This window comes from Bos mutus, chromosome 4 (genome assembly GCF_027580195.1).
Source record: "Bos mutus isolate GX-2022 chromosome 4, NWIPB_WYAK_1.1, whole genome shotgun sequence".
Taxonomy (NCBI): Eukaryota; Metazoa; Chordata; class Mammalia; order Artiodactyla; family Bovidae; genus Bos; species Bos mutus.
Window position 1 is genome coordinate 74,947,166 of NC_091620.1, and position 22,520 is coordinate 74,969,685.

At 38.0% G+C, this 22,520-nt stretch overlaps 1 protein-coding gene across 1 annotated transcript in view; it reads left to right on the plus strand.

Annotated features, from left to right (window-relative positions):
• FBXL13 (F-box and leucine rich repeat protein 13) overlaps positions 1 to 22,520 on the plus strand; it is a 220,013-nt gene extending 197,493 nt beyond the window's left edge. Inside the window, exons 19-21 of the mRNA XM_014478077.2 lie at positions 7,232 to 7,366; positions 12,567 to 12,730; positions 22,171 to 22,520. Of these exons, the coding sequence (XP_014333563.2) occupies positions 7,232 to 7,366; positions 12,567 to 12,730; positions 22,171 to 22,354 (483 nt within the window). The 3' untranslated portion in view covers positions 22,355 to 22,520. The remainder of the gene's footprint in view (positions 1 to 7,231; positions 7,367 to 12,566; positions 12,731 to 22,170) is intronic.

A 22,520-nucleotide genomic window follows, 5' to 3' on the forward strand; every position in this document is an offset into this window, starting at 1 on the left:
TGGCCTCTGGTGCAGTAGAAGCTATGAAATCTCCTGCATGTGGGAAGATGGGGCATCCAGACGTCTGGACACTTTATCTCTTGGCTATACCACTCAGGAAAATTCTTTATCTTATCCACTAATATGGGTTATTATTAGGAAGTAACTGACTAAACAGTCTATGATGAAGATATCAGAAGATCTCAGGTTCAGAATTATTTCACATGGTCTCAGAAGAAGGAACTAAGGAATCCCTCTGGTAGAATTAAGAACTGGGTATCTGAAACCTTATGGAAAAAGCACCTCCCACAGAACCTGGAATAAGTATGAGCTTTGTTACAGAAATTGATGCTTCATGGCTACCCATGCCAAGAACAGTCTATTTATAATAGAACAAAATACTCTTTAGAGAACTAAGGACCTGAAATCAACTGAGTCACAAACTCCTACCAAGATACCTAGGCTTTATTCTCTTTTCAAAGGCTATGAGCAAAAGAAATAAGCTCAGAATTCTCCACTGCTCCTTATGCTAGTGTGTTTCCAATTGTTGAGGCAATTCAATAGAATTAAAAATTTGCCAGCACTTCAGAGGATGTGGGATTTGAAAGCCTGTCATTTTCCCACAGTCTCTACTGTTCAAGGCATAATGGAGTCTTGGGTACCATGTTTTCATGTCTGATAAACAGCGGAAACTGAGAACACCCCGCACAAGTACTGGCTTCTTGCCTACTCCCACTGGAGAGAACCATTCTCCAACAACTGAAATGCTGATAGATTCATTAAATGAATGCACACATCTGTTATTTTCATGTTGAACATCCACAGAAAAGAGCTATGAGAGAATATGTTATAGGAAGATAATCCTTTGGAGGCCTCTCTCAATTTAAGCTGTCCCTGGAACATTAGTTTATCCTATGTAATCTAAAACTTGCCCAAAGTCAGATTATCTGAAGGCAAAAATAAAAGGGCAGGAAAAATAAATGTCAGAATCTCACTTTCCTACAATAGTATGAGTTTATGCTTCTTAAGCCTAAGTGGCTAATGTGCTTTTGATCTCTCTTTTATGCAGCATGCCTAGGCTCATTGCACCTCACCTGACATGAACTGAGCACCTGAAGCATGTCTGATAGAAGCTGTGGTTTTTCTATGTCATGACTTCTAATAATCCTCTTTGTTAACTTCCAGTTAAATTGTGTGCATGATATTTCTTCATCTCAAACCCTCCAGCACGTTGAAGGTGGTAAGGTGGTATTCTCATGTCTTAATTGGCAGGCAGGATTGTTCTACAGCCTCTCTGGTTCCACTGCTGACAGACAAAAAGTCAGCATTTACACAGGGTATTACGTCTGCAAAGGGATCCTGGAGTACACATTTTCTCTCTACCTTCCAATAAACCTGAGAGATAGACAGTTGTTTTCATTCTCCTCTTAAAGATGAGGAAATTTGAAGTTAAGTAACTTGCCCAAGGTCACAGACACAACTTCAAATTCCTGGCCCTTTGTTTTTCTTCTAGACCAGGAACCTCCCTTGATTACATCATCTCTTATTCCATTATGCACCAAAATTGGAGATCAAAGCATCAATAACAGTTGATGAACTCATTATTCAATAGAGATTCTTAAATGGAAGAGGTCACAGGATGACACTGTGACTTTGTCCTTAAAGTTCTGAGTTGCCGTTTTCTTGGGAAAGAAGGAGAAAAAATAAGAAGTCGAGGGCTGACTGTGCAAATAGAAACCCATCAATTCTTTAAAGCTGATTATTATAGCTTAAGTAATTTCTCTGCCCAAAGATCTTAATAGACATTTATCCAAAGAATAAATACAGATGACACATGAAAAGATGCTCAACATCACTAATAATTAGAGAAATGCAAATCAACCCTGCAATGAGGTACAATCTCACAGCTGTCAGAATGGTCATCACTAAAAAAAGTCTACAAATAACAAATGCTGGGGAGGGTATGGAGAAAGAGAAACCCTTCTACACTGCTGGTGGGAATGTAAATTGGTACAACTACTATGGAGACCATTATGGAGGTCACTTAGAAAACTAAAAAAAAAAGAACTACCATAATGTCTAGCAATCCCACTTCTGGGCATATACACAGATAAAATTATTAATTTTTAAATTAATGTATCTTTTTTAAGATACATGTACCCTATGTTCATAGCAGCACTATTCACAATAGCCAAGACATGGAAACAAAGTAAATGTCCACTGACAGATGAATAAAGATGTGGCACACATATACAATGGAATACTGTTCAGCCATAAAAAGAACGAAATAATGCCATTTGTAGAAACATGGAGAGATTTTCATACTAAGTGAAGTCAGAAAGAGAAAGACAAATACCATATGATATCACTTATATGTGGAATCTAAAATATGACACAAATGAAATTATCTATGAAACAGAAACAGAATCACAGATATACAGAACACACTTGTGGTTGCCAAAGGGGAGGGAGCTGGGAGAAGGAAGGACTGGGAGTTTGGGATTAGCAGATGTAACTAATATACATAGGATGGAAAAACAACAAGGTCCTACTGTGCAGCACAGGAAACTATAGCTGATCTCCTGGGATAAACCATAATGAAAAAGAATACAAAAAATATTGCATATATGGTATAACTGAGTTACGGCAGAAATTAGCACGATACAACACTTCAACCAACCACACTTCAATTTTAAAAATATTATTAATAATCATTTAAAGCAAAAAAAAAAAAGGCAATTTCCTCACCCTTTTGCTCTCATGGGGTTGCTGGAGTGTCAGGTAACTTGGCCACTTGATATCCTTTTCTTATTTTTTAAAAATGGAAAAAAATATTGGTTATATTTCAAGCCACAAAAAAATACCTAACTGAACTTTGGGTAGTCCAAACTTAGCTCATTTTTTTTGAAGATGAAAATCTAGGATTTTCTTTCAACAGCCCTAATTTCAAATTATAATTCAGAGATACTTTGTTTTGACCTTCCTGATCTTCCTTCCAATATGCATTTTCTTCCACTCACTCAACCTGTTTATAATTTTCTTATATTTGACATCTTTTTATGTACTTGTCACATTTGATACTTTAAAAGTAATTCCCTTGTTTTTACCCATACCTAGAGTCTGTAGAGCCAGTATGTCATTAAAGCTTACTGACAACCAAAGGCATACCATTGAGTAGGTTTCTCTAGAGAAAGCATTTACTCTGGCAAGTGAACAAGATGATCTATTTTGGTGTGACAAGAAAATATTAGAACTTCTATTATGATTTAGTTTTATCTCATATATTTTATTTTTACATACTTTATAATATATATTTGAATATCTATATAATTTACAAGTACATTTAATTTACATTTTTTGAAAGTATATGCTCAAAATATTTTTATTATGGTGTGATGATTTTAAAAATTTTGAAATCATACCCATAGAGAATCAGTAGGTACAAATAATATTACTAGCTATTACTTACTAACTGCTATGTTCCAGGCATTGTTCAATTCCTTTATTTATCTTAATTCACTTAATCCCCCTAACAACTCTATGAAGTAGGTGCCATAATAACTATACCATTTTATTCCCATGCTGCAAGTGAGATCATTCAGACATTGAAAAGTTGGATAATTTATCTAGAGAGACAGAGCTTCTAAGTGGCAGGATTTTAAATTAGGCTAGTGGACTCCAAACTCTGTCCTCTTAACTACTCTTGTTCACTAGCAGTTACTGAACAGAGTGCCAGGTAGGACTGGGCTTAGTGGAATCTACGGGAGCTCATTCTCCTCACTCCTTTGATGAGAGACATTTTCCATTCTCTTTGGAAACTCTCATCTTGAACTTCATCTGTATACCAGATGTTGGCCACAAGATAATTTAGACATGGTCTCTGCCCTCAAGAAGCTACAGTCAATGCAGAAGATAAGACAGTTGTATAAATAGCTATAATATAAGTGGAAAGTGAGAAGGACAAAAAATTAAAGCTACAGAAATTTTGGAGAGTCATTACTTCCAGAGTGAGGAATTGGGAAAAACTTCATAGAATAAAGTACATTTGAGCTGTGGCTTATTCCCTCAAATCACTATATAACTGATAAGAAATTTCACAGTGAAAGTATCTTTGGAAATATTTGTTTTGGGTCTTGGCCTTGCCCTTTCTCCCTTTCACAGTCCTCTCCGTATTTAAAAACAGTAGGCTCCTCTAAAAGTGGTATAATCCTGTAACGCTGAGCCCAAGCTAAGCCTAGTTTCCCTGGCAGGGAGCACGTGAATGCAGGGGAGGCATCTTATCAGTGGGGTGATAGGGATGGTAGTGGACACTTAGGCACTGATAGTTTGGTTTTGGTGCCAGGGCCCAGATTTCACAGCTCAGTGTGCTCAGGCAACCACCACTCCTACCTGTTCTGAGGCCTAATGGGGACAAAGCATTATAAGAGACTATAGCTTTGAATTCAGTTTATAACTTAGAATTGAGGAAGTTGTATTTCAACTAGCCCCAAATAGCCTTCATTATAGAAAATGGTTCATGATAGCAAAAGAATTCTCCATAATTATCAGTAGAAAACTGTATCCTACTCCCACACAGAACTCTGTAGCAGGATTAATTAGAAATTAATAAGGCAAATAAATAGTCAAGAGATGGTTTTATGAGTATGCACCATGAGGTGAGCTTTTTTAAGACTGCGAGCTGACATCTTTTGAGGTAGTTTAAATTAGGATTTTGACAGAAGCACATTATTGTCACATTTGGTAAATATTAGTGAGATTCAGTCTCTTCCACATATCCAATTTAGGAATGCAGTCATTAAGCCCCCACACAGTGATTCAATTCATGAAATACAGAGAAGAAATTATTTAACTAAGAGATTTGGAAGTTGTCTTAAAGACTGCTGAGAAAGTCAAAGTGTTAGTCACTCAGTTGTGTCTGACTCTGCGACCCCATGGAATAGCCCACGAGGCTCCTCTCTCCATGGAATTCTCCAGGCAAGAATACTGAAATGGGTAGCCATTTCCTTCTCAAGACTGCTAACCCATGGCAAAACTGGTTGATACATGGGATGAAAGTCAATCCCATGACTTGATAATTTTTGTACTTTCTCTCCATTTTCATTATAAAAGATTTTTACTTTGAATAAGCTCAGAGTAGCATTTTCCAAGATAAGAAAATCAACAGTATTAATATATGTGTGATCCTGAAGCATTGTAGCCAGAAGAGCATAAATAATCTTATGGGTAAGGGGGGTATGGAATTTCATGAGTGATTATGCTGAAAAACATGCCTGTAGGCTTAAGTACTTAATACAACTTACAATCTCTAAAGGAAAATATGGATTGTAAGAGAGGGAAAGTTCTGACTTATTTCTTGGATCTGCACTGATTTATGCCAAACATAAAGCCCTGGACTCATCTTTGTGCCTCAGATTTTCCCTGAATGAGAATGCTACCATGAATGCATCATAGGCCTTATTAATCATTTTTATAAGTTCTTCTGTAATTTAAAAATTCTGAGAAAGTTTAACTTCAAAGAATATCAAAGCTTTTAAAAAGGCTTAAAGCAGAACTGATTCAAGCAGTCCAAGATACTAACAGATGCTTCTGAAGAGTCTGCAGACATGCAGAGACTTGAATTTCCCTTTGAAGCTTGTTTCATCTTTTAATAAGTTTTTCTTATAGTTCAACTATTCCTTCTTGCTTTATATTTTCTCTGGTTTCTTGAACTCTATCCACTCTCTAAATAGAAAACAATGTTATCCTACCCCTTGCAACATAAGAATTCCTGTATTATTAAAACACAAGTCTTTATATCCTTGAAGATACTCACAGATTGAGCAAGCAGCTAGTATTTATTGAGAACTTACTGTAGTCTAAATATGATGCTTATGAAAGGGGTATAAGAAGCAAGCAGAGTTCCAGACAGTACCTCTGAGAGACTTATTGCACTCTAAATGAAAAACTTATTGAATGTGAGCTGAGTTTTAAGACCAATTCCAATCCTTTAAAGCTAGATTTCCCTAGTTGTGCCCTCTATGCTTGATTAGCTCCAATAACAGGGACCTCAATATCTCCTTACAAGCTGCCCCTTCCAATATCTGACATCACTTAGTTGCTAGAGAAAACAAACCTCCATATAAACTGAGCTACAAAACAGGAATGAGTCAAGTACTGTAAGTGCTGAATCAGCTGAAAAAGACAAGTTTTGTATGAGGTCAGAGGAGAGGAATCACTGATGGTTACTGTGGTCAGAAAAAGATGATGACTTAGGGCAAAATAACCAGTATCTTTCGGTTTTCTCCAAAGTACAACACAAATGTGCATCTTTATTATTACTGGTATCATATGCAAATTCCAGTAATAATTAATATTTATTGACTGCTTGTTGTTCAGTTGCTAAGTCGTGTCTGAATCTTTGCGACACCATGGACTGCAGCAGGCCAGGCTTCCCTGTCCTTCACTGTCTCCCAGAATTTGCTTAAACTCATGTCCATTGAGTCAGTGATGCCATTCAACATCTCATCCTCTGTCTCCTCCTCCCCTCAATCTTTCCTAAGAACTAATCAATATGTTAAACTGCCCCTCAAATGACACTGTATGTAAATTTTAATATAGGCTTTTTTTCTTTTTACTGAAAGTAGGAATGAAAATTAAGAACAACCAAGATAAAGGGAAGAACTTTTAATGATTTCCAGACCTTTTCTAGCCCTAGAAATTTTAGATGAACATTTTGGCATTCCAGAACAATGCTGGAGGGTAGATATTATTTTCCCTAACTTGAAGAAACTGAGGCTCAGAAAAATTGAGTGACTTGCTAAGGTTTCAAGGCTAATAAAGTGGTAGAATGAAATTAAAACTCAAGTCTGTCTGATTCCAAAAACTGTGCTTTTTCCATTATATTTTAGCGTCAACCCCAGAGTGTTTGCCATCTAATTCTTATCTCCAGATTTCTTTTCTTCTACCCACTGAGCTGAATATAACTCTAAGTACTAACCATATGGGTAAAATTCCATTAGTGATAGAAAACCAAATTATGTTAGCAGGAATTTGAATATTACTGAACTGTTAAGTGATGTCTGAGTATCTTTTGTTATAAGGAGATTTTGGACTTAATGGCTTCTTTGTTTGCAACAAAATGTAACACATCTACATCTCAAGAGCTGAAATGCATACTAAATAAACTTCCGTGGGGTAAGACGGCATAAAATTTGAATAAAGACTAAGAAAAATAAAAAAAAAAGAAAACCACTAACTTTGGAATTTCTTGCAGGTATTCTGCAAAGGCTCACTGACCTTGGAACATCTGGATGTCTCTTATTGCCCCCAACTATCAGATATAATTATTAAAGCATTGGCCATTTATTGTATTAATCTCACATCTCTCAGTGTTGCTGGCTGTCCAAAGGTATGTGCAGGAGTTAGAGCTCAGACATGTCAGATTGAAGTACTGCCAAAGAACACAGGCAGGGTAGCAATTAGGTGTTGGACTCATGATAGAACTTTTCTTTGCCATATCTGAGGTATTCATCAAGAGTTCTCCTTCCCCAAACTGTAAGTAGCTTTATGATTTCATTTGTGTAAAAGTAGTACCTGGAAAAAGTTAAAGACAATTCTCATACAAATATAAAAATGTGTCAAATATTTATTTAATTCACTAATGAGAGAACCAGCAAAATGATAATGTCAGTTCATTCAGCATTTGATCAAACTGAGCATTTACAGGAACTGAAGAAAGAATGTTGGAACATGATTGTTAGGTTAAATCCAAAATTGGTTAAAGTCCTATAAGGTAACAAATCAATAACCTTGGAGCTATAGTTTCTACCAGAAATAATCTGCATCTCTCTTAGACAAAAATACAACAGGTAGAATTTGAGCCCTAATCGATAATAAATAGTATGTCCAAAAAGCGGCATAATTCCTTGTATAATTTCTCAGTTGGACCTGTTAAAATAATGTTCCAGTAAACGTGAAAGGGTAGGCAACCGTCTTTTGTCTTATTTTTCAAGTGTTTGACAATTTTTCTTGACGTCTGTTTTTGAAAGGAATATATACTCATTACAAAATCTTTGTACTGCATATATTAAAAGTATGAAAGTAAAAATTCAAAGTCATACCACCATCCAGGACGTAGAATTCTTTTCTATGTACAGAGATTATAGTTAAAGAAGGTTTGTCTTGCTTTTTAAAGAATAGAATCATACTTTCTAAAATGCACTGTAACCTACTTTCTTTTCTCTTAATATACTACAGATAATATCACCAGGTCAAGAAATAGAGGTCTCTGGTTCTGGATTAATTTGGCATATTAAATATACCCTGATAATTTTGTTCCCTCTTGAAACGCTACCAAAACTGCAGAAGAAGGATAAGGGCCCACAATGATAGGGAAAACAGTAGGAGACAAAAGCAACAAAATTTTGGAAACCTGAAAATAGATGAATTAATTTAGCATACCAGAGACAACTTTGAATCCTAAACCAATAGTAGAGAAAGCTGGGGAAAGAATGGATTTACACCATAACCTTCAACTTGGCAATACTGTATACTTCTGTAACTGGGTTAAGACGATGGCTAAAGTAAGGAAGACTGGGTTAAAAGTTCTTGAGAAGTAGTTACATCAATAGATCTCCTTCCCTATTCTATGCTTTCAGGCAACTACCCCTCGTCATCCTCACCAGATTTGAGATATATTTCCTAGAGCCAGATTTCTCAACCGTGGCATTACTGACATTTGGACAAGATCATTCTTTACAGTGGGGGATTGTTTTGTGCACTGTGGGATGTTTAACTACATCCTTGCTCTCTATCCAGTACATGTCAGTAGCACCTAGCCCCTGCCCCCCATACCTCCAGTCATGACAATAATAAATGTCTCCAGATATTGTTGAATGTTCTCTGATGGAGGAGGGGAGTAAAATCTCTCTACTATCCACTCTACAGATAATAAAACAGAAGGTGGCCAGGCTGGAAGACATCATGTAAAACTGAGAGCTTGGATACAAAAGTAAAAATGGGAATTAAGTGACTAAATGCTTAATGCAGAGATACTCAGCACTTTTCCAACACAGCATCCAGAATTTGGCTGCCAGATCTTTCCCTCCAGGCAGGAGTCTGGAATTCTTTTTTCTGGGGACTCTGACTAGTCCAAGATGAAAACTGAAAAATACTGACATTTGTGGATTTTCCAACAAATAACTCATTTAGCCCACTGAAGCTGAAAGAAGAGAAGGCCCATATTATGCACTCAGACCTTCCATTCAGCTTTTGTTGTTGTTTTTGTTTAGTCGCTAAGTCATGTCCAACTCTTTTATGACACCATTATTTGTAGCCCACCAGGCTCCTCTATTCATGGTATTTCCCAGGCAAAAACACTGGAGTGGGTTGCCATTTCCTTTTCCAGGGGATCTTCCTGACCCAGCGATCAAACCTGCATCTTCTGCATTGCAGGTGGATTCTTTACTGCTGAGCCTCTAGGGAAGTCCAATCAGTTTTTAGCTTTTCACTATTAATCACCAGCAGACAGTCAAGGACATGAGGCCACACTTAGGAGAAAAGCCTCTAAAGGAGAAGATAAAGACCAAACCAAATTAACAGAAAAACCTCAGAGGAAGTAAACTACCCAAAGGGAAGAAAACTAAAATATCTCTTAAAAAATCCTCAGAAATTGTGAAGTTACTAACAATTTTGTCCTCTTCTGTTGCACACATTAAAGTATCACCTGAACTTTCAAGACTCCTTGCATTCTAACTGGTCTAAAAATTCAGCTTCTCAGTTGTTCAGTCTGGGTAGTGAGTAGGTTAAGAGAGTGATGCTAGAACCTCCTGATTTCTCTATCATTAACCATCCCACAATAAGGAGGAGGCAGTGGTGGGAAAGCTATGGTCAATCATGACAAAATTGATCTAGAAAATTTACAATAAAATTCTTCTTTGTTCAACAGCCTTTAGAACTAGGGAAACCAGATGTCTTTCTGGTCAGCATCATCTGGTTCTAGAAGTAAGCTGGGGCAAGGTATCAGGACAGCAGTGACCACGAACCCTCTGCAGCTTGGGCAGTCACAGCTCGTGGGGTCCTTGCTTTCACTGCACACGGACACACAGACACATGGGTAACACATGGCTCACTGGGAACTGCCCTGGCTCTAAAGAAAGCACAGATGTTGACTGGGTTTTTAAGAGGCTCCACTAATAAGGGAGGGAAATAGGAGAATGAGAAAAGGAAAGACTCTAAAGAGAACAAGAACTGCGGCAGAGGATTTGTGTTTGTTTGTTTTGTTTTTGTAAGGAAAAACCGACAGAGTTCCTTCAACAAAATGTGCAGTGGACGTTGTCTTACAGCCTAGAAACTAAGGAGGATAACACAAATAACATTTTATAAAATGCATCACTCTACACTGAAGATCTAGACTGAGAAAAAGGAAGGAGAGTAGATTATTTCAGAATCTCAATGTAAAGGAAAAGCATTGAGCTTTACCATCTATGCAGGTGAAATGAATATTCTGATTCAGAAGATGTAATGACCATAATATGAACACTCCCCACAGCCTCAGAAATCATAAGGCTGTGGTCCTGTCTAATATATTTCAGTTCCATTGTTTCTGATGAGCCATAATACACTTCAGTGTCTGGCTTATCATTCTAGGCTACATTTCCCAAAAGTCCATGAGTTAATCTTGAATGGGCATCTTATACACCTCCTGGAAGGTCCCTATAACCAGCTCACCTCCAAGGTTAGTGAGTAGTACTATGACCTCATCCTACCCAGCACTAATATGGGAATAACATAATCTCTGCTCAGTAGGACTGAGATCAAGACCTTGTATCTGGGAGTTAAGAATGTGGCCAGTCACCTCGACCTCCAGTTTCCAGCTCCCATAAGTTCCAAAAACATCACCTCAGTCACTGAACACTTGGGATTCTGATCTACAGGAAATGTTGGGCTCCTTTTCAGTTCCTCCAGTAACAAAAAAACCTAGTACTCTGAGCTCTACCTCTCTGGTATTTTTCCATCATCTCATTGTCTTTCCTTTTCCTACAATTCATTAGGGGCAGGCTAACTCCTGCTCCCAATGATATCAGATCCTCAGAGACCCATAGAGTGTGGCAGGAATGTCTGAAGGCATTTATGTGAGAATCAGTTGCAATGTTAAACCTTGGTCCTGAGCATGTTCTGGAAACAGGGCATACTTAGACAATGACATCTATCTTTCCAAACATAAAAAGTATACATTTCAAATTAAAGGGGGTCTCTGCATAATTCTCTCAATTTTATGTAAAAAACAAGAGCTTAGCCTCATGGCATGTTTTTTTAGAATGTTCAAACATTTAAAGTAAATTAAATCCAGTTGGAAAAAAATTCCTTTGGGGAGAGTAATCTAGTTGATTCTGCAACAAGTCTCAGTTCAGCTATAAATTCAAACACTAGACCTTGAGTAAGTGAAGTAATCTAAGAAGTGGAGTTGAATTACTTCTACAGAACATCTGTGCAAACCCTCAAGATGTTGGAACCCTTAGCAGAAATTCTCAGTGTGAGATTCATGTAGTCTCTGTGGCTTCTGCTCTTCTTTCCTCTGCTGCCTACAAACATCTCTCTCACCTACTAGTCCCTTTCCAGAACCAATTATTCCATATACAAACCATCAGAGATGTCCAGATCCCTTCTTATAGCAAGTTGATTCTGTTTGTAGGTTAATATATATTATATATATATATATTCATGTAATACATATATTACAGTTTTATAACATGTGGTGTTATTAAACTTATGCTTCTCAAATTGATGATGCCTTAGAGTGGATTTCAAATTTAAAGCCAAATGCTGTTACAGCAGAATTTCGTAAGTTGTTCATACTGGTGTGACAAATATTACTAGAAAATTTTGATGATGTTTCCCATCCTAAATAGGTAACTCTAAAATAAAAATAACAGCAAGATCACAAATTCTTATAGTGCCACTTGAAAGAGACCTTTTACTGTTCTGGAAACAGACTAAGTCACTGACCTGAGTTATAGGCTCATCACATGGTAAGAGAATATGCAAGGGTTCTGACTATATTTGTTATAGACTGAGTATTTATGTCATTCCAAAATTCACATGTTGAAACCCTCATCCCTGGCGTGAAAGTATTAGGAGGTAAGGCGCTGGGGAGGTAACTAGGTTTAGATTGAAGTCACGAGGGTAGCACCCCCATGATGGAATTAGTGTCCTTGAAGAATAGAAAGAAACTAGAGCTCCCTTCGGGCTTACCTGGTGGTTCAGATGATAAAGAATCTGTCTGCAATGCAGGAGACCCAGGTTTAACCCCTGGGTTGGGAAAATCCCCTGGAAAAGGAAATGGCAACCCACTCCAGTATTCCACCATGTACAGTTACAGCAAGAAGGGAGCCATCTACAAATCAGGAGGAGGACCCTTACCAGACACTGAACCTGTGGGCAACTTGATCTTGGACTTAGCTTCTAGAACTCTGAGAAATAAATATATGCTAGTTAAACCAACTAGTCTGTAGTATTTTGTTAAAACAGCCCAAACTGACCAAAATACTATTCTTCCTTGGGATGCAGCTGGTCGAAATAATCAGTAGTTACTTTGGCTCTATGTCCAGATTACTGACTCAGCAATGGAGATGTTATCAGCAAAATGCCATTACCTGCACATTTTGGATGTTTCTGGTTGTATCCTGCTTACTGACCAAATGCTTGAGAACCTTGAAATGGGCTGCCGACAACTCCGGATCCTAAAGATGCAGTACTGCAGACTTATTTCCAAGTAAGTATGTACCTGAATATGAAAAGTTTTGTGAACTACTTCTTGAGAAAACAGATTATGTCACCACAGCATTCACAACACAATCCATAGTGGCTTTCAGAGTTAGGAAGTTTTTATTTTTCACCTAACTGAAGCCAATATATTGAGCTCACCTCTAAAATGGTCTTTGTGGTTTTATACTCCTTTTCCAGTAGTCCTTCTACTCTTAGTGCTTCCCTTTCCTTGACTGTGCAGATGCCCAAAACCCTAACTCTGCTCCTCAAGGAATAATCACTAGCTCTTCCTCTACTTCCTTCTCAAAATAATACCATTCAGCTAATCTCTCCTGTGGGTTAAGAAAATCATCAGACATAGTAATAGCGGTGTTAGTCACTGAGTTGTGTCTGACTCTTTGTGATCCCACAGACTGTAGCCCGCCAGGCTCCTCTGTCCATGGGAATTCTCCAGGAAAGAATACTACTGGAGTGGGTTGCCATTCCCTTCTCTAGAGGATCTTCCCAAATTGAAGCCGGGTCTCCTGCATTGCAGCCAGATTCTTTACCGTTTGAGGTAGCTCACAATTAAGTACAAATGACTAACAGTTATGAGTCCCATCTCCCCCAAAGCTATTTGTTATATATTTGTTATTTTACTAAGATCTAGCGCTAAGAGTCAGACACGACTGAGAGACTTCATTTTCACTTTTCACTTTCATGCATGGGAGAAGGAAATGGCAACCCACTCCAGTGTTCTTGCCTGGAGAATCCCAGGGACGGGGGAGCCTGGTGGGCTGCTGTCTATGGGGTCGCACAGAGTCGGACACGACTGAAGTGACTTAGCAGCAGAGCTCAGAGTCAGGTATTCTGATAACTGCTACAGGCCAAATGCCTATTTCCTCAATTTACAAAATGTTTCCAATGAAATAACAGCTGGGTAAACAAGAAATCTATAAAGGTATAAATCTATCAGGTGTTATCCTATGATTTTAGATAGAAAGCCATTTTTTGCTTTGTTGTTAATTTTTTTTTTTCTATTGACTGGAAATAAAAACGTGGAAGTATTTTAAATGACCTGATTAAGTAACCCGTGGAGTGTTCACATGAGAATTCTTGACCAGTTCCTGAAGGTCAGGTTCTTTTCTGAAAGTTGGAAAAATGAATACTAAGAATTAATATTATCAAGGTACAAAGTACATAATGTGTTCTAAGTATGTAGATTTCACAGAGGAACTTTCTTAGTTAAACAGCCCTGGAAAGAGCTGAACCCATGAGATCTGGTCACTTGATAACTGAGGAAGAAAATGATTTTTGATCTAATGATATGTGTGCTAAAATGAAATGAAAAAACAAAAACAAAGCTATTACTTATAGAATAAGCACTTCCACTGGGCCTAGACTTGCCAGGGGAGAAGGCAGCCAACTGAAAATGGATCAGAAAAAAGAGGACAGGTTGTTGAAAATTGTTGAAGAAGAATAGAGACTCAACCTTTCTTGATAGGTCTGGTGATGACTGACATCAATATTATTAACTCAGAGTATTACACCATGAAATAAGGTCCTAGGAATTTCTGTTGACCTTGTGATATCATAAAACAGCCAAGATATCACCTGTGGGTAAGATGATAGTCAATGGATAATGTATTACACAAAAGAGTTTAGTTTTTAGTCTTTTGATTATATTTTGCCAATCATTATTTTGGGGAGGTAATATTATTAAACTTCTGAAATGTAGGATGTGAAGTAGAATGAATGGAAGACTTAGTTAGAGTCCCTGTGAAACTAAACATGGTTACCCACTCCTCGTGCAAGGTCCATAGATTGAAAAAAAAATTAAAAATGCAAGGAAAATAAACAAGTAAGATTTTACTACTAGCTGGGGTTGCCCGCCCCCCCCCCCCCCCTCAACCAATGCAAAACTCTAGTTAACTAGCTGAATCCATGGAAAATTCCTTTACCCAATCCAGGACCGTTAAAGGCCTGCTTTGTTTTCTACCACCAGGCCTGGCTGTCCCTATCAGCCAGGAGCAGACAGAGACTTGGCCCTCATGCTTAAAGGGGAGCCGGCTTGTCTGCCCATCTTATTGTCTAAAGAGGCCAAACCATTTCAGTTTCCCTTGTAGCTCCACTCCTGCTAAGATCCAGTAAGAAAGCGGTCTAGAATTTTCTGATTCTATCCTTGTCTAGCAATGGAGAGGGTTGTCCCACAGCATGGTGGCTAGGCTAGTAAGGCTCCAGGAGCATCTGTCTTGACATCCAGCTTCCATGAGAGGATGCTACTTGTCAGTCAAGGAGGTCCCAAGATACTTGGGTTTCAAAATTTTGATTAGAGCAGTGGTAAGGTCTGGCCTCATTTTGCTGTTTGGGCTCAGATCTAAAGACTAGAGCATTTTCTTCTTCACTTAGACCCATGGGATCCTTGGGTGGAGTTGGAAATGCTGCAGAGTATGTGAACCCTTGAAGACACAAGTTCATGATGGTATCTAAAAAAAGCAGTTGTTTGCTCTTGCTCCCTCAACAGTGAGAGCTTTGTTTCATCTGGGTGAAATGAAACATCTGGAAATTAGGATGGAGGAGATTTTTCTTGGGAAGAGGTTTCATGACTTTGAATCACAAAGCAAAACATTCTCACACATCTGACTCCATTTGAACATAAAAACGTATGAAATCATATAAAACCTAGTTATAGCCCTCAGAAGAAATTGTCCTATATACAAATTCCTCCATACTCAATGGAATCTGAAAATATTTCACCAGCTTTACAAATCAAAGAGGTCTGTCTATTCAGCCTACCCTTTCTGAATCAGGGAAGTAGTAAACTTTTGGTCAATGAGCAAATTATCTAAAGCTCTTTTGCAGGAGAGCTTCCAGCATGAGATATTCTGTCATTCTACAACCTCAGAGCCTGAAGGGATCCCAGGAAATGATTCCAGAGGTCTCATGTGGAGACATAATAAGTGAATGAAAGTCGCTCAGTCGTGTCTGACTCTTTGCAACCTTGTGGACTGTAGCCCACAAGGAGTGGGTTGCCATTCCATTCTCTAGGGGATTTCCTGATCCAGGGATCGAACCCAGGTCTCCTGAATTACAGGCAGATTCATTACTGTCTGAGCCACCAAGGAAGCCCATTAGAGACATAATTCTCCTTTAATTCAAGGAGAAATTCTTAATAACTGAGATAAATATGACAAGAAAATCTAGCTGTCTACATTTGAAGCAGTTGTATCCACCAAGTCTTTCAACTTATAGACCTCTGTGAGGAAAGCAAGATAGGCAAAGGAAAAAATGAAAAGCATAATGGGAAAGCCAGAGAAAGACCCAAACGATGGTCTCCAACAATCCAGGAGGGTCTGAGCCACAAAGAAGCAGAAGAGCCGTTAAGTCTGTAACTGGCAAAGAGCAAAAGGATCCTTCTGACATTACTGGGGTCTGGAATCCAAAATTTTAAACATTAGAGAGATGAGCAGAGAAAATCTAGATGGTTGTCAGAGCTTTGAACAGCAGTACAGAGATTCTTTGAAGACCTTATTTAGCAGTTGTTGGCAGCATAAATTACTACCTAAACACTCTAAGAGATCTGCATTGTTAGAAAATCTTAATAAAACTCAGAGTTCTCCTCTCCAGCTCATGGGAATGTCTTTGTGGAAAGGCCTTTGTAATCTGGACCTACTGAATTTTATTACTAATATGAACAAATAATATTACTTAACTATTATTATTTGCCATGTACTGTGCTAAATCCTATTTTATTATCTAATACTCACAAATACTCTATTACCATAAAAATGAATAAGGAAACTATCTTAAACAGGTTAAATAACATGCCTAAAGTCATACAAATAAAAGAGCCATACTTTGTACCTAGGTCTTATCATTGCTATGCTATTCTTTTGTCTTTAGATTAGTGATTTTCAAGCTTTCCTAAAGCCCTAAGATTCAAGAGATTTGATCAGTAAGGGAAGATAAGTACTCTCTGCCTACTTTACTGGCTGATGCATAAATACAAGGCTGATTATAAGCAGTCTTTGATGTAGGCTCCAAATTCTCCTTTCTTTTAGCTTACTCAATTAACTAGAAGGAAATTTGAGGGCAGTTCCCTGATAGCTCAGCTGGTAAAGAATCCGCCTGCAATGTAGGAGACCTGGGTTCAATCCCTGGGTTAGGAAGATCCCCTGGAGAAGGGAAAGGCTACCCACTCCAGTATTCTGGCCTGGAGAATTCCATGGACTGTATAGTCTATGGGGTCGCAAAGAGTCGGACACGACTGAGCGACTTTCACTTCATTCAATGTTTATATAGGGATAAACTTTAATCAGAGACTACTTTGTCAACAAATGTCCATCTAGTTAAGGCTATGGTTTTTCCAGTTGTCATGTATGGATGTGAGAGTTGGACTATAAAGAAAGCTGAGTGCCAAAGAATTGATGCTTTTGAACTGTGATGTTGGAGAAGACTCTTGAGAGTCCCTTGGACTGCAAGGAGATCCAATCAGTCCATCCTAAAGGAAATCAGTCCTGGGTGTTCATTGGAAGGACTGATGTTGAGGCTGAAACTCCAATATTTTGGCCACCTGATGCGAAGAGCTGACTTATTCGAAAAGACCCTGATGCTGGGAAAGATTGAAGGCAGGAGGAAAAGGGGATGACAGAGGATGAGATGGTTAGATGGCATCACCAACTCAATGAACATGAGTTTGGGTAAACTCCGGGAGTTGGTGATGGACAGGGAGGCCTGGCGTGCTGTGGTTCATGGGGTCGCAAAGAGCCAGACACTATTGCGACCAAACTGAACTGAACTTTTAATCCCTTTTAATTTATGAAAAACAAAAGTCATTTACAAACTAAACCCTCTAATGTAATACAACTGTTTGTGGCATTTCATGTTTGAAAATCTTTGTTCTATTCTGATCCAAAGAAACCTCTCTCACCAGGTTAAATGTGTAATGACTAACCATTGTAGTAGACTGCTTCAGTTTTCAAATCATTTTTTACCAGGTCTTGGTATTGCTCAGGCCAAGCCTGAGTAGAAGGTACTCAAAGGATTCCATATGCACGTGAAAGAACTTAGAACACACAGTGATTCCTAAGTAGACATTTTCTTTTCAATATTTCCCAGCTCCCATATAGATTAGAGCATCAAGCTATTAAAAAGAAAGAGGGGGTGTTTGAGACAAACAGGCAGACAAACATGTTTCTAGCAGGAGCATTCAGTTTCTACATTTTCAAGTTTTCTGATACTTTTCAAAAGTTCTTATGTGCAAATACACAGCTACACAGAATGTTGTGAAAAGTAACTCTGAAACTCACTGGCAGTGAGTTTGAAATGGACCATGCTGGTCCGTTCTCTTGGTTAGGTCCTGTGTCTTAGGAGTCAGTCAATGCAAGGATGACCAAAGTCCTAGTAAGGTGGTGAGGGCAGCTAGTTTATGGCCTAAAGATTTTCTAAAGGGGGGAGAGGAAGCAGACTAGGAACTAGTCTACACTAGTATTCCAACTCTAAAACTAATGCCAAATTTGCCCTAAACAGATTCAGATTTTTCAGTTTTCCCCAGGACCATGCTTGCTGGTAAAATATGTAGGACTAAGTTATCCCTAGAGACATTCTAGACTTGAGGAAGCCTTAACCTCCTGGCGTTTGTGATTGGGGGAAGAGGGTCTCAGATCTGATCCTTTGTTCCTCTCTTGTCTGGATCACCTTCAATGGCCAGGAGGCCCTCTGATGTTTAGTTTCAGTGAAGCTGACTGTGGGTAAAAGGCAGAGCAGTGCTTATCACTAACAGCTAAAGTAGAGGCAGTATGGAATTGCAAAAGTACTGTGTACTTCATCCATGGCCAGGGATCAATCTGCAGCTTTTTCTTTTTTAATATGCAGTTCATTTTTATTCTGTCACATGATATTGCACTTAATGAGTAGTTTTCCTATTCATTCCCTATTTTTCTTGTCTATATGGAGTCAAAATCCCCAACTTTCTTTTTCTTGTTACTTTTTCAAACTCCCATTACTTGCTAACTTTTTATATCACATTACCTACCATCTATCTTCCTGGGTCTTATAAGTCATTTGAGGAACTCTATTACCCAGTATTTATGTATCCTCAAACTTAATACTGGAGAAGGGAATGGCAAGCCACTCCAGTATTCTTTCCTGGAAAATTCCACAGACAGAGGAGCCTGGCAGGCTCTAGTCCACATGACTTAGCGACTGAACAAACTTAGCATTAAGAGTACTTATCCTCTTACCAGTTAACTAGAGTTCTCAAAAACTCTTGCTCTTCTGAGGCCAAAGGTTGTACATAATTTGCTCAACTATTTACAAATCTTTTACTCCCAAACATGTCCTTTTCCTGTAGGTCAAGACCTTGTTGCATAAACTCAGTAGTATTGTTATCATCAGTGGCATTAAATCATTATCAATAACTGTGAAATATAGTATGTGTGTCCAGCGCTCTGCTGTTAGGATGTTGGAAACAGCAACCTAAACCAAACCAAACTGGACCAAAAACCAGCAGAAGATAAGACAGCTAAAGGGCTCCTCAGTAAACTACTAAAGTCTCTTTGATTTCGCTATTACTGCTGTATTTCAGGAGATACCAAGAAATGTGATATGCCCTTAAATACCTTCTTAAAGGAAAGAAAAATAACAAAGTCTAAAATTATAAACAGTTGATACCATGAAACTATGTACTGGAAAGAAACTAATTCTATGGTCAACTTCCTATGAAAGTTTAGAGGAGGTAACAATGGGTTGGAGTCTTGGATTCATTTTGATATTTGGCAAAACTAATACAATTATGTAAAGTTTAAAAATAAAATAAAATTAGAAAAAAAAAAAACAAATGAAAAGTGAAAAAAAAAAAAAAGACAGGCAAAGTTTAGACAGGCAGAGACAGGCTGAAGGGTAAGTAACAATGGATCTCTGTTGCCCAGGCTAGTGCTTTAACCTTTTAACCATGCTTCTGAGTCCCCCAGCATTTGGTATTATATTGTGGCAGGTTTTTGAGGTTAAAAAAAAAAAAAATCTCACAGGAAACACTTTAAAAAACATGGCAATCTTGTCAACTACATAGAATTGAAAAGGGAGAAAAATCTTCAGAAGAAAATAGAGAAAGCTAAAGATATCTATTATTTTTGCATGATACTATTCTACTTAGAAGACATAAAGATTATATAAGTAATTTAAAACATAGAATCACACTTCTTAAAAAAGATTGAAAAATTAGCAGAATGCTTTTTTTTTCAATCTTTATATTGAAAATTTATATTCAAAATTTTTCAATCTTTATATTGATTTTGGACTTTATAAATTTATAAATTTTCAAACTTTATATTGATATTGGACTATAAACTTATCTTCAAATTTGAGAATAAATATTTCTCTGAAGAGAAGACATCTCTTTGCTAAGTTTTAATGCACAGGGATTTGTGGCTCAGAACTAGAAATTAGTATAACAACTGCTTTTCCTTAAATTGTTCTTTAAACTTTTGTAAGTTTTATGAGTGCAAGTATAGTAGCCAAAAAGCAATGTGGTAAGAAACAGAACTGGCAATGCTTTGGCTGTCTCTCTGCTGAGTTTGCTTACAATTATTTTAAACTACCTAAGATTTGACTGAAGTGAAATGGTCTTTTAAACAACTGATGTATCTTAGCTTTTTTGTAAATTTCATAGCCATACCAGAACTCATATGGCCACTGAACACAAACTTAAGTATATGACATCAGCCTCCATATTAATGACTCAGTTTCCAAACTTATGCAATTAATAACTGAATGTAATATACAGTAATAGCAAGCAAAGAATCCCCTACATGGGCAAATGTTGTTACTTATCTCTGTTCCTACAGAAGCTGCCAGTTACTTATTTCCTTTCTAGTGCTGATCTCACCATTCAAACCAGCTTCCCAGGAAAATCCTTCTGTCCTGGAAATGACATTATTTTCAAGTTAGATATACTTTTTTTCTGATGTTGAAATATTGTGCTTTATAGGACATATATATTTGGTCATTCAGAGGATCAAAATTTATCTTTTATATATATATTTGGTCTTCCTCCATGGTTTCTGGCTCACAGCTCCCAAAATCTTTGGAATTTCCTGAGTGATAAGAGCAATGGAAGAATCTTTTATCATAGTATTTGGTCTCTTACCTTCAGTTTCTGAAACTGATTCAGAGCCACAAGGTGAAATGATGGGTGTCTTGTTATTCATAACAAGTCCCTTTCTACTACAACTGAGTTTATGTTAAGGAGGTGACTTCTGGAAAGCACCTAAGAATGAGGGCTGGTTGCCAAGGGAATCAACCATGAATAGAGGAGTGAAACATTTTCAGGATGATTTCAAAAATCACCCTCTGATTTCTGGGGAGAAGTGAGGGACTGGAGGTTGACTCAGTCACCAACGGCCAATGATTTAATCAATCATGCCTACATAATGAAGCCTCCATAAAAACCCAAAAGGAACAGGCTGAAGATCTTCAGGTTGCTGAATGCATAGATTTGGGGCGAGTGGTATGCCTGTAGAAAGCAACGATCGGCATCCTTTCCCCATATCTTGCCCCATGCAGCTCTGATACCTGGTTGTTCTTGAGTAATATCCTTTAATGAACCAGTGATTCAGTGAGTAAATGTCTCTGTTTTCTGTGAGCAGCTCTAGGTAGTAGATCAGAAGCCCAGGTAACAACCTGGACTTGAGATTGACATCTGGAAGGTTTTCCGTGGGTCTAAACTCTTAACTTGTAGAATCTACTGCTATACCTGGATATATAGTGTTAGAAATGGGCTGAATTATAGGATGGCCAGCTGGTATCTTAGAACTGTTAAGTGGTGTGGGAAACACCACCACCCCATGTTGGAACTGGGGTCCCAAATGACTTTCTGATGATTTCTTTGCTTTCTTCTTTCTAAGGAACACATATTTTTAATCATTTTGGTCATGGACACCTTTGAGAAGTCAATGAAAGTCACAAACCCTCTCCTCAAAAAAAAAGCATAGTAGATACAAAACTGCATGAATTTTCAAGGAATCCCTGGGCCCTCCCTGAAATTCATCCGCATATCCAACAGGGATCTGTGGACTCTAGGTTAGGAGCACCTGCTCTGGTGCACAGCTAACTTTCACGGGTTGCCTAGTTAGGATACTTCCATCAAAGAAACCTGAATAACAAGCTCACTTAGGAGTGCTAGCTGTAGAATGCCCTCAGTGTTTCCAGGCCTAGGCCATGCTATTTCCTTACCTATTTCAGTATCTGTTAATCTTTGAACTGACTGAACCAGAGAACTACTGAGCTACTGAAGCTTTGGGATCCTGATCATTAGCACAATTTACCCACACCCTCCCGCTCAGGAAAGCAAAAGAGATGTGAACTCGAGTTGTGACAGTGAGTTCTTTAACTCCCAATGTGGTCGAATTTGAAAATTCTGCACTAGCAATTACTTTTTCAACTAGCTAATGCTCATCACTGTTATTACAGGGAGGCAGCTATAAGAATGTCATCTATAGTTCAGCACCAGGAATATAGCGCTTCTAACCCTCCACTTTGGTTTGGCTATGATTCTGAAGGCAAGTCTCTTAGAGAGAAACAAAACACATCACTTAAAAATTCAGAACTGACTGCAAAAGAGTCAACATACAATAATGAAGAGGAAGCAGTATGACCTTCAACCTCAAGCAAGAACCAGAAATGTAGAATCTGGCAACTTCATTTAATGTAAGTATTTTTTACTAGCTGGATCTGAACAGTGTAAACAAGCTGGAAATCATTTCCAGATTTTTATTCCAGCTATGTATTTGTAAATACATCTATGAGTTCTTCTAACAATC